The sequence below is a fragment of the Piliocolobus tephrosceles genome, chromosome 21 (genome assembly GCF_002776525.5).
Source record: "Piliocolobus tephrosceles isolate RC106 chromosome 21, ASM277652v3, whole genome shotgun sequence".
In the NCBI taxonomy this organism is placed as follows: domain Eukaryota; kingdom Metazoa; phylum Chordata; class Mammalia; order Primates; family Cercopithecidae; genus Piliocolobus; species Piliocolobus tephrosceles.
The window spans coordinates 7,786,844-7,803,697 of record NC_045454.1 but is presented as its reverse complement, the minus strand read 5'-3'; the positions used below and the strand labels follow the sequence as shown (position 1 = coordinate 7,803,697).

The 16,854-nt window shown below is 58.7% G+C and overlaps 1 protein-coding gene across 1 annotated transcript; it reads right to left on the bottom strand.

The window, feature by feature from the left end:
* Positions 1 to 173: 173 nt before the first annotated feature.
* On the bottom strand, positions 174 to 16,853 carry KCNC3 (potassium voltage-gated channel subfamily C member 3; the record flags this gene model as incomplete). Its single annotated transcript, XM_023182499.2, has 5 exons — positions 174 to 4,276; positions 8,398 to 8,524; positions 8,763 to 8,954; positions 11,096 to 12,203; positions 16,332 to 16,853. Coding segments are annotated over 4 exons (1,926 nt in total), but the record flags the coding sequence as incomplete, so codon positions are not given.
* Position 16,854: the final 1 nt, after the last annotated feature.

The window sequence follows — 16,854 nt, the reverse complement described above, 5'->3', positions numbered from 1 at the left end:
ATCTTGAACTCCTGGCCTCAAGTGATCCTCCGGCGTCCTTGGCCTCCCAAAGTGCTTGGATTACTGGCCTGAGCCACTGTGCCCAGCAATAGGGCCCCACTCTTGAAGTCCCAATCCCTCCGTGCGCCCCAGCCCAAATCAGGAGACTTTCCCAGCAGGCACACAGGAGGCAATTTTTAAATGAAAAGGAAACGTTTATTTTGGTGGGGAGTGAGGGTGGGTGGGAAGGGGGCATGACACTTTTTCTTTGGGGAGAGGGGGGTGACATGCGGCAGCTTCTGCATTGGGCGGTTCATGCACCCAGGGTGGGCGTGGGGGAGGCTTGGGGAAGGGGCCGTGCCGACCCCTCCCTCCCTGCCCTGCGGGTGGGCTGAAAAGACCCGCCATTAGCACCAGAGTTGGACGATTTGCAGACCTCCCCTCCCCACACTGTCTCCGAACCCCGCCCCCATCCCTGAGAGCGCCCCCTCGCCACTCCCCCCACCAGCGACAGGCTAGGCCCGCCCTGCCCACATTTGAGTGAGAGAAACTTATTGCTGTGTGTGTGTGTGTTGGGGAGGGTGAGCCGCGGAGCTCAGGAAAACCCCCCCGCCATTCATTCCTCCCCAATCGCCCCGCCCCCTGGCCCGTGTCCGTGCGTTCCCGGAGCGCAGGAGGGGTGCGACATGCGTGTGGGGGGCGCGTCATGCAGCGCATGCGTGTAGGTGCAGGCACCCTGGCGGCCGGGGGAAAAGGGGGAGCCGGACTTGGAGAGAGTCCCTTTAGCTCGCTCCCTCCCTCCCCGAATCCCACACTGTTGACTTGGGGGATGGGGTGGGCGGGGAGGAGAATCACGTTTTGTAGTTTATCATGATTGTGGTTATTTTGAAAAGCTGAACTAAAAAGCTGGGTACGTGTGGCGATTGGCGAGCAGGGGGAGACGTTGGGAAGAGGTCAGTACCCTTTGGAAAAGACCCTCACCCCCTTTCCCCGCCCCCTTCGGCTTTCGTGAAGGTCAAGGGAAACGGAGGGGGGCGGTTGTTAAAGAAGTTGAACCCTTTGGCAATATAATCAGTCCCCACCCCGTACCCTGGTGTCTGGAGCCCCTAGCCCTTTGCCCCGCCCCCACCAAAACCCGCCCCACCCCTCACCCCTGATTCACCAGGGTTTAGGGTCCGAGGGAAGGATGGGGGGGGACTCAAAATGCCCCTTGCATAGGAATCGTTGCATCGAGAATCGTGCTCAGTGACGCCCCCCATCCACCCTCGGGTGGGGGGTTCCTGAGGCCGTGGGAGCAGAGGGAGGGAGGTGGCTAATTCCGTGGGCCCCCGGCTCCAAAAGAGGGGTCCGCTAAGGAGTCTGGGACCGGTGTGGTCTCTGGGCTTGGGGGAGGTAGCGCATCCTTGAGCCAGGATGGGAGGTGGGAAATGATCTTCCACCCGCGAGCGCGACGCGGCGAGGACCGCTGGGGAAGGGGGGCTGGGATCCCAGCCGAGTTGGGTATGTGGTCGGTTCCCAATCTTCTGATATGCCAGTGTCCCTCCCTTCGGGAACAGCCTCTGTGATCGTTTGTGGACTGCTTTAGATGGAAACACTCTGAACCTAAATAAACCGTGCCCTAGCCAAGTAGCGCTGCCCGCGCTTACCGGCTTCTGTACAAAATGCATATTAGAAACAAAACTTTTAAAAGGATTGTTTGTCCTCATACTGCCTCAAACCTTAGCACACCACCAAGGGTACAAATACGACCCTCTGGGAAACACTGGTGTCTGTGAGGAGGGTACCTTTGGGGCACCATCTCAGGGAGGGGACTCAGGGTTAGGCGGAAGACAAAGAGGGTGCCTGGGAGGGTCTGGTTCCCTGGAATTGCAGACAGGTTGCGCCTATCTTGGAAGTTCTAGCGTCAAGGGAACCTGGGCTGGACAAGGGGCTTTGGGGGTGTGGGTGGGGGACGGGCCTGAGGATTTGGGGGTGTCCAGGAAATGTCAGTTTTGGGAAGGATTTGGAGCATCCCAAAGGCTGAATTTGAGCTGAAAAGAGCTAGGTCAAGTCTTGGAGGTTCAAGAAGTGCTGGGATGCAGTTCAGGGAATTTGGTGGGGGTGTTTAGGGTGGCAGGAGTGGGGGGGGCGGGTGGTGCGGGGAGCCTCTGTGTGCAGAGGTTAAGTTGCAGGAGTGTGTGGGTATTGGGAGATGTGGGGTGCCAGGGTCAGTCTCAGAATTCTGGGTGCAGGTCTCATGTCCTGGGAATGGAGGGGGATAGTTGGGGAATTTCATGTGCTAGGGCCAGATCATCCCAGGAATTCTGGGATAGGAGGTCTGAGTCCATGCAGCAAGAATAGAGGCGAGCAGGTCCCTGGGGGAAGGGGTGGATGAGGGTGAAATTCACCAGAGGAATCCTCCTAAAAGCTGAGGGAGCAGGTCGGAAGCCTGCCCCGCCCTCCCACCATCTGAGCTCAACTCCGATCTGGGGCTTGGGTAACTGTTCCTCCTTCCCCTACATTGTTTCTAGTTTCTGGTTTGTTTTCTCCTAATCAACACACAGGGTTGGTTGTCCTCCGGGGGTGAAGGTTGGGAAGGCTGGAGACCTTAAAGGCCAGCCCAACCCCTGGGAGGTGCCAGCCCCCTTCCCAGACTGCCTGCCCCTCAAACCGGTGCATGCGGCCCCTGGCGGCTTATTGCTGAGGTGGACTTTGGAGTGGGGGCTCCAGGTTAGGGAAGGCATGCAGTGTGTGGGGGGAGGTGCCCCAAGATGTAACTGGCATAATTTGGACTTATTTACACAAGTTGATGGGAGGGGGGATGTTCTATGGCTCGTGGAGACCTGAGAAGGCTTTTTTTGGGGGGTGGAAGAGTTGGGGGGACAGGCTGTGGCCCCTCTCTCCATCCTGGGGGCCCAGGTTAGGGGTGAGGGGCCCGGGGGTGTCTGCTGGCATCGTCATCTCGGTTGCATATTATTAATGACTTTTTGATTTTTTTAAAAAAACCCTTTTCCCCACCCCCCACCCCCAGCTCCTTTGACCTTCTTCCTGGTCACCCCCGAGTCCCCCCACAGGGGGGAGGGGAGCGCTAGAGGATGGAGGGCAGGGTCGGGGGAGCGCGGCGGGCGGCCCGGGGAGAGCCAGGGGGGGTGGCAAGGGGCGCGAGGCGCAGGGACACCCCGCTCAGGCCCGCGATGCTGCTCAGGCTGCGGGATTTCTCGTAACCTGGGGGGTGGGGAGGTGTGCAGAAACAGGGGGGAAGCACGAAGATGAGGGTGCAGGGAAGGGTCCGATAGAGAGACCCAAGGCAGGGAGAAAAAGAGAGAGAGAGAGAGAAATGGAAGGAGAGGACAAGAGATACCCAGAGAGACAAAGAAGGCAAGAGAGACAGAGACAGGCAGACACAGAGACACAAAGGACGGATGGCAAGAGACAAGAGATGGACAGAGATGGACCAAGGAGATGGAGAGAGAAAGTGAACAAATCGGGGAGTCAGTCAACATCGATGAGAAAGATGGAGACATCGGGGAGGGGGGAGAGACTCCGGATTAGGAGGCAGGTTGGTGCCCACCGAGCCTCCCCCGCCCCATTCCCACCACAGTCCGCCCCCCTTCCCCCCTCCATTGGTCCCCTCATCTCAGGCAAAAGGCTGGGGGCAGCAAGGCGGGATGGTGGGCGGCAGGGGCGTGGGGAGGGGCTGGGTGGAATGCACGTGGGAGCAGCCAGCGGAGAGGGCAAGGAATGGTGCGGCCGCTGTGGCGGGGCTGGGGGCTGACCTAGTTGTAGGGAAAGAGGGCAGGCAGGGGGTGGGGTCTGCGAGGGGGCTGAGTGGAGCGAAGCTGGCAGCGCCCTTGGGGAATCAGATGAGAACTCCAGGAGCCAGGAGCGGGGCGGGGGGGGGGGGGGGGCTCCTCCAGAAGATTCTAAGGACGAGGGGGAGCGCTGGGAGCGGTGCTGGGAGAGGGACATCTTTAAAAGGTCCAAGAAGGCTCTGGGCTTCTGACGGGTGCGGGAAGGCTCTCACGGGGGTCTCACAGCTAATGGGACTCAAGATCCAGCAGCAGTGTGTGTGGTTTCTACAAAGCCTGGGCTGCCTGCACGGTTCTGCACCCCCGCAGGGAGTTCTGTGGCTTTTCCAGGCAATGCCAAGGGCGCTGTCTGGACTAAGGTGTCTTGACCAGAGCAGAGAGGGCTTGGGGGTAGATTTGAAGCCCGGTGTCTTGGGGACACCCCCTCCCAGCCATTCCCAATTGCTAACCTGGGGGGAAGGGACAGGGGGGGACCGAGGGTCTCGCGAGGTCTCAGGCGGTGACAAGAGCTGGGGACAGAAATACACAGAGTCACGGGGGTGGAGAGAGGATGGTCAGGGGAAACCCCCCAACACAGCCTCACTGTTGGGGGGACGGAGAAACGCCGCCGGGATCTCTTCCTCCTCTCTGGTGTTTTCCGGGGGAGGGGAGCAGTGAAATGGGGGGGCGGCTGAGACATCAAATATGAAAGGAGCTTCCGGGGTGGCTAGGGGAAGGGAGGGGGAAGGATGGGAGGAGGGAGAGTGCTGGGGAGGAGTGGGAGCCAGTGATCAGGTGAGGGCAGATGTAGGAGGGAGGAGCATGGTGGAGGACAAGCCTGGAGGGAAGGAGGGTCTTGGGAGGACTGTAGGGGACAATTAGGGAGGGAAGGAACCTGGCACAGTGGCTCACACCTGTAATCCCAGAATTTTGGGAGGCCAAAGCAGGCGGATCACTTGAGTCCAAGAGTTGGAGACCAGCCTGGCCAAAAAAAACCCCGTCTCTACTAAAAACACAAAAATTAGCCGGGCGTGGTGGCAAGCACCTGTAATTCCAGCTACTCTGGAGCCTGAAGCAGGAGAATCACTTGAACCCAGGAAGCAGGGGCTGCAGTGAGCCAAGATTGCGCCACTGCTCTCTAGCCTGGGCGACAGAGCGAGACCCCGTTTCAAAAAAAAAAAAAACAAAAAGGTTGTGAAGGAAAGGTTGTGGTGGGAGAGACTCTTGGGGGAAGGAGCATGGGGACAATAGGTCAAAGGGGTCTTGTGGGAGGGAGGGTTGTGGGGCTGAAGGACAGCAAGGAAAAGGCTTCGAGAGGGCTGGAGGGGGAAGGATCCAGGGCACCAGGGGTAGAGGCTTCAGCCAGCCCCATCAGCTCCAGCCATGATTTGAGTTCAATGAATGGATTTTGGCATCATAGGCAAGAGAAGCAGGAACCTCCCCCACCCAGCCACCCCCACCCCAATCCTCCCTCACCCACAGGCCCACACCCTCCCCAAGCCCCCTCCCCTCAATCCCACAGGGGCCCCTCCAGACCTGGGGTGGGGAACAAAGGGAGGTAAAGGACTGGGAGTGGGTGCAAGCCGGGGCGGGGGAGTTAGATAGGAGCAGGGAGGGGATTCGGGGGGGTAATGAGATGGAAATGGACAATGATGGGGGGTGGGGTTGCAAAAAGGAGAGGTGGGGGGGATGGAACAAGAGGAGCCAGACAGTCCCCACTCTGGACTAGGAGTCTGGAAGCCTGGGGTCTCAGCCCTTGTGCTCTGTGGCCTGGGGTGGTGGGTTGGTCATGGCCTTCCCTGAATGTCTGTGAAACACAGGGGTTTAGGTGAGGCCCCCCAAGTTCCCCTACGGCATCTCCTTAGGCTGTGGACAGGGATGCTTTAGGATGTGTCTCTGTATTTCTAAAGAAGATTCCATAGACAGTTGTTGAATGAATGCATGATGAATCACATACCTTCAGGTGGCTTCCCTTCGCATCTAAGATAAAGTCTCCTCACCATGGCGGAAACTGTCCTGATCTTTCTCCCTGGACTCCAGCAGCCCTCTCCCCTTGGCCACTGGGATCAGCCTCACTGTGCTCCTTGCTGTCCCTTGAACAAGCAAAGCTCATCCTCCACCCCCTCCTGCGGGGAAGCTCAGGGTCTGCACTTGCTGTTCCTTCTGCCTGCCTGGCCATTTTCACCCTCCAGGTTCTGTGTCATCTCCTCCAAAAGTCCTTTGCAGAACTCCTTTTCTTCCCCAGAGACAGGGTCTTACTTTGTACCCCAGGCTGGAGCACCATGGCACAATCATGGCTGAATGCAGCCTCCCAGACTCCTGGGCTCTGACAATCCTCCCACCTCAGCCTCCCAAGTAGCTGGGTCTAAAGGCATGCACCACCACGCCTACTCAAGTTTTTTGTTTTTGAGGAAATGGTCTTGCTATGTTGCCCAGGCTGGGCTCAAATTCCTGGGCTCAAACAATACTCCCACCTTGGCCTCCCAAAGTGCTGGGGTCTTATAGGCAGCAGCCACTGTGCCCAGCCACACCTCTTTAACTGAAGTGGCCAGAGTAATAGTCTTGTTCTTTTATCTTTATCTTAATTGCTTCTTTTCTTCTCTTTTTTTTTGAGAGGGAGTCTCACTCTGTAGCCCAGGCTGGAGGGCAGTGGCGTGATCTTGGCTCACTGCAACCTCTGCCTCCCTGGTTCAAGTGATTCTCCTGTCTCAGCCTCCTGAGTAGCTCGGACTACAGGCGTGCACCACCATGCCCGGCTAATTTTTGTATTTTTAGTAGAGATGGGGTTTCAACATGTTGGCCAGGCTGGTCTCGAACTCCCGACCTCAAGTGATCCACTCTCCTCGGCCTCCCAAAGTGCTGGGATTACAGACGTGAGCCACCCCACCCAGCCTTAATTGCTTATTTTCTGCTTCCTCCTGAGGGGCTGGAAACTTTTCCTGTAAAAGGCCACATAGTAAATCTCTTTGGCATGGGGGCTGTATAGTCTCTGTCCCAATTATTCTACTCTGCTGTTGTAGCTTCACATGGTTATGTTCCAATAAAGCTTTATTTACAAAAACAGATGGCTGAAAGATCAGGCCCTCAGGCTGGAGTTAGTTTGCTGACCCCTTACAATCTAGAGATTGTAAATTGTGATGGCAGATTCATGCTTTGTTTAATCCCAAATCTGTAGTGCCCGCAACTGTGTTCTCAAGAATCAGTTGTGGCCATGGGTGCTGGCTCACATCTGTAATCTTAGCCCTTTGGGAGGCCAAGGCAGGAGGATTGCTTGAGCCCAGGAGTTCAAGACCAACCTGGCCAACATAGTGAGACCCCATTGCTTGAATCCAGGAGGCGGAGGTTGCAGTGAGCCGAGATTGCACTATTGCACTCCAGCCTGGGTGACAGAGCAAGACACGCTCAAAAAAAAAGAATCAGTTGCTGAAACAGTGAATGGATTGAATACATGAATGAAAGGAGCCAGGAGTTGGCTCGAGTTGTTATGAGGATTAAATAATATATGTTAAATTCCTAGCATGTGGTGATGCTAGGAACTTGGCGATGTTTGCTGAATGATTCCTCTACTAAATAGCACCACCCTCTATCCCCCTCACTTCGGCATGGCCGGCAGCCTCCAGCCTATCCCCTTCTGATCCCTGACCCCTGACTCTCTGCCTTGTCCCTTCCTCTCCATCCTCACAGCCCTGGCCCCAGCTCAGGCTTCCTTCCACCTGTCACCTCAGCCTCCTCTCCAGCCTCCTGACTTCCAGCCTCCCACCTCCAGTCCGTCCTCACAAGACCCCAGAGCTGCCCCTTCCAGCTCACCTGCCTCCTCCCCAGGCCCCTAGACAAGGCTGCAGCCTCTCAGCCTGGCGCCTGCCTCATCTCTACCTGAGAATCCTCCCTCCAGGGTCTAGTCTCCTAGGTTCTGTCCTGCCGTTCCCTCCAACCATTCCTGTTGACGAGATTGCTTCCTCTGCATGTGGCCAGAACTCCTGCTCAACCTTAAGGCCCCATTGCAGATATCGAGTCTTCCCTGATGCCTGGCCCCACCCCCTGGGAGTTTCTAGTGTTCCTCTTACTGTCTGTGCTCCCTCCATTTTAGCACATATCGCCTCAAACCATGACTTTCTAGGTCTGCGTCTGCCTCCTGCTCCAAAGCGGAAGCTCCTGGGGGCATGGATTTTGTTCATGGTTGAACTCCCCATGCCCAGTACCTAGGACGCGTGGGTGCTGTCTAAGTGCTGGCCGAATTCACAGAGGCATGGACGGAATGGCTAAGCCTTTCTCTCCCCATTCTGTACCCAGAAGTGTTCTGGATATGCCCCCCACCCCCCGTTTTCCTGATTGAATTAAAAAAAAAAAAAAAAAACCTGGGGCCAAGGAGGGAGGCAGAGATGGTGATGGGGGTGAGGAGGGGGTCAGTCGTGAGGGCAGACGCAGTGTGGGAGGCAGGGTTGGGTTAGTTCGGGGGTTAGTGAGGAGCAGGGTGAGTCCTGGGTAGGTGGGTGTGGGGTCAGTGTCAGGAGCTGGGGGTTAACTGGGTGCAGCTGCTTGCAGTGAGGGGCCGGAGTCTCGGTCAGTGGGGGCTGCATGTTCTCAGAGGGGTTAGTCGGGCAGGAGTGGGGAGTCTGGGGGTCGGGGGAATCAGAGGGTGGGGGTTACTTACCCCGGGGGGAGGGGGTTCGTCCACTAGGGGGATATCCAGGCCGCGGCGTTGGCGTTGAGGTCGGGCAAGAAGCTTGGGGGGCCTGGCTTACGCCAGTCTTGAGGGGGCAGTGGGGGAGCACCAGTGGCTGGGGTGGGGGAGAGGCCAGAGGGTTGGGGGGATGGACATGGAATAGACAGGTGAAGGGTCAGTGGTGAGGAAACTTGGGGCGGGGGGTATAGGGAAGATCTGGGATGGAGGCAGTTTGGGGTCAAGGGAAGGGGGAAGGGAAGTCCAGCGCCTCCTCCCCCATCCCCTTCTCCCCCCTCCCCTGGGCAGGGGAGAGAGAGGGAGGGTCCCAGGGGGCCAGTGGGGGGACACCTCACCTTTTCGGATGGAGCCGTCAGGGGAAGGGGCATAGTCGGTGAGGAGGAAGCAGGCTCGATCCCGGCTGTAGCGGCCACGGCTTCCAGGAGTGATGGGGCTCTTGTCTTCCGGGGACATGGCGGGCTGGTCAATGGCTGGGCAGTCCTCGTGGGCAAGCGCAGCTGCTGCCGGATCCCCATTGGGGCGAGGATCTGCATGCCGAGGGGGTCAGACAGAAACAAAGGAGAGTGTGAGGTGCGGTGGACATGTGGTGGGGCGCGATGTCTGCGCGGAGCAGATGCTGGGAGCGCCAGAGGATGTTTGGCACCGGAAGTGGAGATTCAAGGGCAGGGTGATGGGAAGGAGTGGCCAGGAGGGTAGCAGGCGGCACAGCTGGGAGAGGGTGTCAAGGGGGTGTGATCATAGGGGAGGGTGTTGAGTGCTGGGAAGGGCAACTGCAGTCAGGAAGGGTGGTCTGGACAGGGAGCTGGACAGATTCTGGTGGTGCAGGGAGGTGTTGAGAGCTGGGGTGTGGTGGTGGTGCCAGGTGTGGGGTGCCAGGAAGGGCAGGACTGGGGCGGGGTGCTGTTTAAAGATATGGTCTGGAGCTGGGCACGGTGACTCATACCTATAATCTCAGCACTTTGTGAGGCTGAGGCGGGAGAATTGCTTGAGGCCATGAGTTTGAGACCAGCCCTGGCAACATAGCAAAACCCCATCTCTACAAAAAATAGAAAAATTAGCTGGGTATAGTAGTACACGCCTATAGTCCCAGCTACTCTGGAGGCTGAGGCAGGAGGATCACTGGAAACTGGGAGGTCAGCCTGCCGTGAACCATGATAGTTTCACTGCTTCAGCCTGGGTGATAGAGTGAGACCCTGTCTCCAAAAAAGATAAAAGATGCCAAGCGTGGTGGCATCATCTGTAATCCCAGCACTTTGGGAGGCCGAGGTGGGTAGATCACTTAAGGTCAGGAGTTCGAGATCATCCTGGCCAACATGGTGAAACCCCGTCTCTATTAAAAATACAAAAATTAGCCGGGCACAGTGGCGGGCGCCTGTATTCCCAGTTACTCTGGAGGCTGAGGTAGGTGAATCACTTGAACCCGGGAGGCGGAGGTTGCAGTGAGCCACGATGTTGCCACTGCACTCCAGCCTGGGAGACAGAGTGAGACTTCGTCTTGGAAGAAGGAAAAAAAAAAAGAGATGGTTGTGGATGAAGCAAGTTTGGTGTTGGGGAGGTGAGGCAGTGCTGGGGGGTGGTTGGCTGGAGCGAACTTCAGGGGGCTTGGCTGGGGTAGGGGTGGGGGGGGAGGGATGACTGGAGAGGATGTGGCAGGCTAGGAAGTGGCTGTTCAGGGAGCAGTGCTGGGCTCTGGGAAGGGCACCAAGGGGAAGGGCTGCGGAAGGTGAGAGATGGGAGGTGGGACGTGGGGGTCCCCTAGGCTCTGACTCCAGCTATTTTTAATTGGTGTGAAACTGGGTCAGCAGCTGAGGGAGCAAGATGGGGGCCAGGTGGCCCAGCTCCCTTTCTTGACCTACTTAAGGCGGGGCGATGCAGCGGGAACGGCCAGCCTCTCCTTCCTCCTAAACTCCCAAGCCACTGCCTCTGAGGCATAGACACCCCCTGGGGGAGGAACACACACAGAACCACAGGGAACTTTCTTCTCCCTCATCTCTCGCTCGTCTCTTCCTCTGAGCAGCACCTCTCTGGATCACTCCGGGACGCTCCCAGGCTGCCGGCAGCAAAGCCGACTGACCAGGCCCTGGTTTCCATTCTGCCCTGGGGGCTGTGCCCTGGCCTGACTCTCTGTTTTGAAGTCGTCCGACTCCTGAGCTCGCTGTCATTAGAACCCAAACTCTGCCGCTGACCGCCCCCACCTCCGCCCAAAGTCTACATCCCATCTCTTTCTCTGGTCTCCATGACAATCTCTCGGTTTCTGACTCTCCGTCTCAAACCATATCGGCTTCAGTCTCTCTTCCCTCAGGGCTGTCTCCCGGATGCTCAGATGCTGCCACCGTCCCTGGGGTTCTGCTTTGGGTCTGCCCGTGGTTCACGTGAGACCCTCTCTCTGAGCCCCACTCTCCTCCGGGTCCCTCTCTCTGTACAGCGGAGAGTACACTCTGACACTGCCTCTGCCTCACCAGCCCCTCTGAATACCTTGCAAATCTATTTCTCCTCAAAACTCTCTCACACAAAACCTAACCTCCTCGGCCTGAGCTCCTGCTGTTGGCTTTCTTCTCCCTCACCTCTTTGACGCCAGCCACCCCAGGCTCTCTGAACCCCGGCAGCTACCTCCCCAGTCCTCCCCGGGTCTCCACCTGTGTCCCCGACCCCTGACACCCAGGCTCACCTGCCCGGTTGATCTCAATCACCTCCTCCTGAGCCAACGGGCAAGGCTCGCCGGGGGCCGGCAGAGGAGGCAGCCCCATGATCCCCAGCCCACCCGCTCCCCCCCTGAGCAGCCCGGGGTGCGTGTGGGGCCCTGCTGGGTAGGCCCCGGCCACAGTCACCCCCATGGAGGGTGGGGTGATGGGTGGCGGCGGGCTGATGCCCCCGCTGCCGTGGTGCGGGTGGGGCGGGGGTGGCGGGGGTGGGTCAGGCTTGCAGTAGTTGGGTGAGCCTGGTTGCGGGGGCCGGGGGATGTGTTTGTTCTTCTTCTTGGGCAGCTTCTGCTTGGCCATGGCCAGCGAATAGTACATGCCAAAGTTGTTGACAATGACGGGCACGGGCATGGCGATGGTCAGCACCCCCGCCAGGGCACACAGCGCCCCAACCAGCATCCCCGACCATGTCTTGGGGTACATGTCTCCATAGCCCAGGGTCGTCATGGTGACCACGGCCCACCAGAAGCCAATGGGGATGTTCTTGAAGTAGGTGTGGTTGGAGCCTAGGATGTCATCGGGGTCGGCGCCGATGCGCTCGGCGTAGTAAATCATGGTGGCGAAGATGAGCACCCCCAGGGCCAGGAAGATGATGAGCAGCAGGAACTCATTGGTGCTGGCGCGGAGCGTGTGTCCCAGCACGCGCAGCCCCACGAAGTGCCGGGTCAGCTTGAAGATGCGCAGGATGCGGACGAAGCGGACCACCCGCAGGAAGCCCAGCACGTCTTTGGCAGCCTTGGAGCTGAGGCCCGAGAGGCCCACCTCGAGATAGAAGGGCAGGATGGCCACACAGTCAATGATGTTGAGGCTGCTTTTAAGAAACTCCACTTTGTCTGGGCAGAAGGTGATGCGCATGAGGAACTCGAAGGTGAACCAGACCACGCACACCCCCTCCACGTAGGTCAGGAAGGGCTCCGTCTCTACCTCCACGTTGGTGATGTTCTCCGGAGGCGCCCCGGGGATCGGGGAGGCCTGGGTCACCGTCTTGTTGCTGATATGGATGAAGCCCTCATGGGTTTCCAGGCAGAAGGTGGTGATGGAGATGAGGATGAAGAAGAGGGAGGCGAAGGCCACATACTGCAGGGCAGGGAGGGAGAGAGAGGAAGAGGTGACCTAGGCATCGGGTTGGCCATAACATCCAGAAGACCCTTCCAGTGACCCCTTCCCCAGCCTCCTGGGCCCAAACTCGGGGCAAAATCCAGGTGTCTCAGCCCTGTGGCTCCATCACTTCCAGAATCCCATTCTCCTCTCTAAAGCTAGCAAAAGGGGAGAGAAAGGAACAGAGGCAGTTGGAGAAGAGCTGGCCCCAGCAGACGCAGCAGATGGGCAGCTTCTTTCCTTGGAAACATTTCTGGCCCCTTGCTGTTTCCTAGACCACCTCCCCCCACCCTCCTGTTCCCTGTGTCCTATTTCAAGGCTCCCCAGCAGGGTCCATGGATTCTGCTGTAGGACGGGAGCCATAGGGCCTAAGATCACACATCCTGTGTGTCTCGGAGGCTTTAGGGCTCAACTTGGAGCTAAGCAGAGGGGAAGGGGAAAAGGTGGGCAGGGAGGCAGAATCATGAGGTAGTTAAGAGTCAGAGAGCCTGGGTATGAATCTGGCTTTTAACCTGTCAAAACTGGGCATGGAGATTGAGCTTTCTGAACCAGAAGTTTGTAGTGGGATTGTTGTGAGGATTAAATTAGATAAGTGTACGAAGGATTTGGCTCCAAACACAGTGCTTGGAGCAGTGCCTGGAACACAGTAAGAAGACCTGAGCTGTTGTTAGGGTATGCAGGCAGCAGTTAGTTGGGGGGCAAGGTTAAGGCCTCACCCAGAGAGGACAGGGCAGGGGTGGTGCCACAGAGGGGAGCTGGGGGTCCGGGCCCTTAAGGGAGGAGGGGTTGAAGGGTTAAGCCTGCAAAAATGGAAGAAGAGATAAAAAAGGAGAGTCAGGCAGGGTTTAGGGCCCTGCAGAGGAAGGGAGAGTCACTGGCCTGGACATTGTGCGAGAAGGCAGAGCCAGGGCCAAAGAGAAGTTAGGGCATTTGCCAAAGGGGCAGAGAATGAGGGATGAAGGGTCCTGAGCCATTTCAAGATGGGGGATAACCAGAGTCCTGCCACATAGTGATGTGGGTTTTGATGAAGGCCTAGAAGAGGAGGGAGTGGGGTCAGGGTCTCGGAGAAGGAAAGCAATGGGCCAGGCCCCTAGAGATGTCATGGGCTTTATCAGATACACAGAGGGGTGGGAGGGGAGAGGAGTGCATTGGAGAGGGAAGGAAGACAAGTGTTATAGTAAAGAGAGCGTTTTAATCCTGTGGGTAGTGGAGGAGGGAGGGCATGGGGAGTTTTGCTTCTAATCAGGGGCACAGAGCACGGGGAGGCCACTGCCGGACCACAGAGAGGACCTTGGACTTTGGGGTGGGCCAAGGGCCAGCACTCTCCCTCTGTGCACCCCACTTCCTCCACGGGGGGGGGCTCTGGGCTTGACTTCACTGAGGTGCAGAGCTGAGAAGTAGGGGATGGAGAGTTTCAGGGCCACAGAGAGGACCCTGGACGAAGGGGTGGGCTGGGGGCCGGCGCAGATCCTCTCTGCACTCCCCCCACCCCCACCTTCGCTTCTCTGCAGTGGTTTAAGAGGCCAGAGGCCTCCGCAGAGCGCATGCCTGGTTCCTCCCCGCCCCCTCCGAGCCGGGCGCTCGGCGCTAGCTGCAGCACCGCAGTGGGGGCGGGCCGGCCGGGCCGGGGGGCGGGGCGCACGGCGGCCAGTACCGCGGACAGCTCCACCGCCGCAGTGCGCAGCCGCAGCGGCTCGGGGCCGTCTTAACCCCTTCCGGGCCGGAGCCTAGTAATCAACGCGCAGCCGCAGTGTTGCTGCTTTCCGGCGGGAGGCCGCGGGCCAGGAGTCTAAATTAAACTCCTTCCCTTCTAGGGCACAGGGGACGGTGGGCACCCGCCGCAGTGCGCAGCTGCAGAGGCTGGAGAGCGTCGGGCTGGTTTAACCCCTTACTCCAGGGTGTGTCAAAAGCAGAAGGGGTAGGAGGGCATGGAGTCTCTGTAAAAAGGAAAGGAGTGATTACGAGGAAGGGGGCGGGGGTAGGGGGCTGTAGGGTCGGACCCTCCACTTTGCTTTGGCCTCAGCTCCCAACTCTCTCATGCCATCTCACTGGGAGGCTGGAAAGGGCTCGGCACACCGTGGACACCCAAAACACATTTGTGGAGTAAATGAGTATCTCCCATAGCTGTCCCGAACACCTAGCCTGACCATCACAGAACTCTACCTTCATCCCGCCCCTCACCTCAGCACCCTTCAATGGGGTCACAGGAGAGAAGGGCGCCCCAGGCCATGGGGGAAGGAGCCGCTCAGTGTCTTGAGGGGGCATCTAGGGCCATGTCCCTTCCGCACCTCCTCTTCCCCACTTCCCCCCATCCAACCCCAAATCTCGCCAACTCAGCGCTTTCTGGGGACCAAACTTTATGCGGTGGCTCCAGGCGCCCCCCCCTCCCTCCCCCGGCGCGAATGCGGCACTGCGGCTCCGCGTCCTTCCAGGCTCAGGACGCGGCACGGTGGGGGGAGGGGGTCAAGACCTGCTCCTCTGGGTGTTTGGGTCCCCAGGAGCCCCAGAGGGGGTCCTGGGATCGCTCTTATTTCCCTCATTTCCAAATGCTCCCATTTTGCACTGCCCCCCTTTTCCACCACATTCTCCCTCTGGGGTCCCCCGGACAGGGAGGAAGTTAGTAGGTGGAAGAGGTTCAGGAGAGAACCCAGGGGGAGGGTAGTCATTTAGCCTAGGAAGTATATGGAGGCTTGAGGAAAGTTTTCTGGGAGCGATGGAGACAGCTTTAGGGAAAATCTGTAATTTGGAGAGAGAGAAGGCTCTTTGGTTCAGTTCGATGGAGGGGGACAGACTGAAGGGCTAGGTTCTGGGTTTTGCACAGGTGGGGTTCGAGAAAGGAAGAGAGCAGGTGGAAGAAATACGAGGACAAGGTAGAAATAATTGTAAGCTATTTTGAGATGAAAGTTTTAGGGCTGATGACTTGAGGGGCGTCCCAGGGTTTTAGGTTAGAAAAAGTTCTAGAGCAGCAGGGAAAGTCACTTAGACTAGGAAAGGGGCTGTGGGGGCTCTGGATGGGGGGAGTCCCAGGGACAGAGAGTGTACTGTGTGGTTAAAATGATGGAGAGGAGAAGCTACGAGGATCTATGGAGGAGGAAGAACAATCCTGGAGGACATGTGAGGGTTCTGGAGAGGAAAGGCATATGATGGGGGCATGGGATGCTTCTGGAGACACTGAGGAGGAGTGTGAAAGTCTTGGGGGAAGTCTGGAGCTTTATGGAGAAAGTCCTTGGGATGGGAGTTGGCGTGGAGGTTGAAGAGTGTTGAACACAGAGTGAACACAGAGGGGGCCGGGAGGTTCCAGCGGAGAAGATGCCCCAAGACTCAGTATTGCAGTGAGGGGAAGGTGAAAATGTCCAGGCAAGAACAAGTGGAGGTTCAGAGGAGTCCGGAAGGCTGTGAGATTGGGGTGGGAGAGTTTTCTGAGACTTTGAGAGCAGAAGATACCGCAGGAAGTGGGTGGAAAAAATAATCAGGAGATTCAAACTTGGAGAGAGGTCTTCTGGGAGAGGGGCCACGGGGTGAATCAGGGAGGTGCCGGGAGAGACTGAGAGTTGAAGAGGGGGCCCTAGAGAGTCCGGAGAAGGGGGGAAGTGGGGAACAGTATTCACAGGGCTTAGGAGAATTTGAGGGCTGAGAAGGGATGTCTTCTAAGGGCTTGGGGAAGGTCCAAGAAACCGAGGGCTGGACGGTGACCAAGAGTAGAGAGAAGAGATTTGCAGGGGCCCAGGAGACGTGAGGGTTGGGGAGGGTCTCAGAGGAGCCCAGGAAAGGTAGGGACCGGGTTGTTCAGAGAAGCACGGGAGATTCACGGTCTGGAGGAAGTGTCTAAGGGTCTAGGCTGGTCTCGGCGGCGGGGCGGGGGTGGGGGACTTTGGAGGGGTCTGGAAGAGCCTGAAGGTTGGAGATCTGTTTTTGGAGGATCTGGGGGATGGCTGCGAGAGGGGGGTGTGTTCGGAGGAGCCCAGGAGACTGGACTGAGGAAGAGGCTTCCAGGAGGCTGAGAAGCCTAGAGAGACCCGGAGGGGTGGAGCCGGGGCGCTCCTGGGAGACTGGGGGCGCCTAGAGAGGCGGGGGTGGGGTAGATGGGGGCCCCGAGAGCGCGCTCACCCTGGCAGCCCGCGACGAGTAGGGGTCCTCGAAGAGCGCCCACACGCGGGGCTGCCAGCGGCGCCACCACGTGCCGCCCGCGCCGCCCGCGCCCCCTGGCGGCCCCCCGGCGCCGCCGCCCGCGTCCTGGAAGCAGAGGCGCTTGAGCTCGCCGCCCGCTCCGTCCAGGCCGCCGCCGCCCGCGCCCGCCTCATCGTCCAGGCCTCCGTCGTGGGCGCCCGCGGCGTTGGCGGCGTTGGCGGCGCCCGCTGGGTCGGGCGCCTCGAAGGAGTCGAGCGCCTCCTCGGCGTCGCGGTGCTGCCGGTAGGTCATCCAGCAGCAGGCCTCCACGTCGGTCTCGTCGATGCCCCAGAAGCCGAGCTCCTCCTCAAACAGGGGCCCGCACACGTCGGCCGGGCAGTGCAGCTTGCCGGTGCGGTAGTAGTTGAGCACGTACGCGAAGACTCCCGGGTGCCGGTCAAAGAAGAACTCGTCGGCGCCCGGGTCGTAGTCGAAGCGTGCCGCCGCCTCGGGCTCCGTCAGG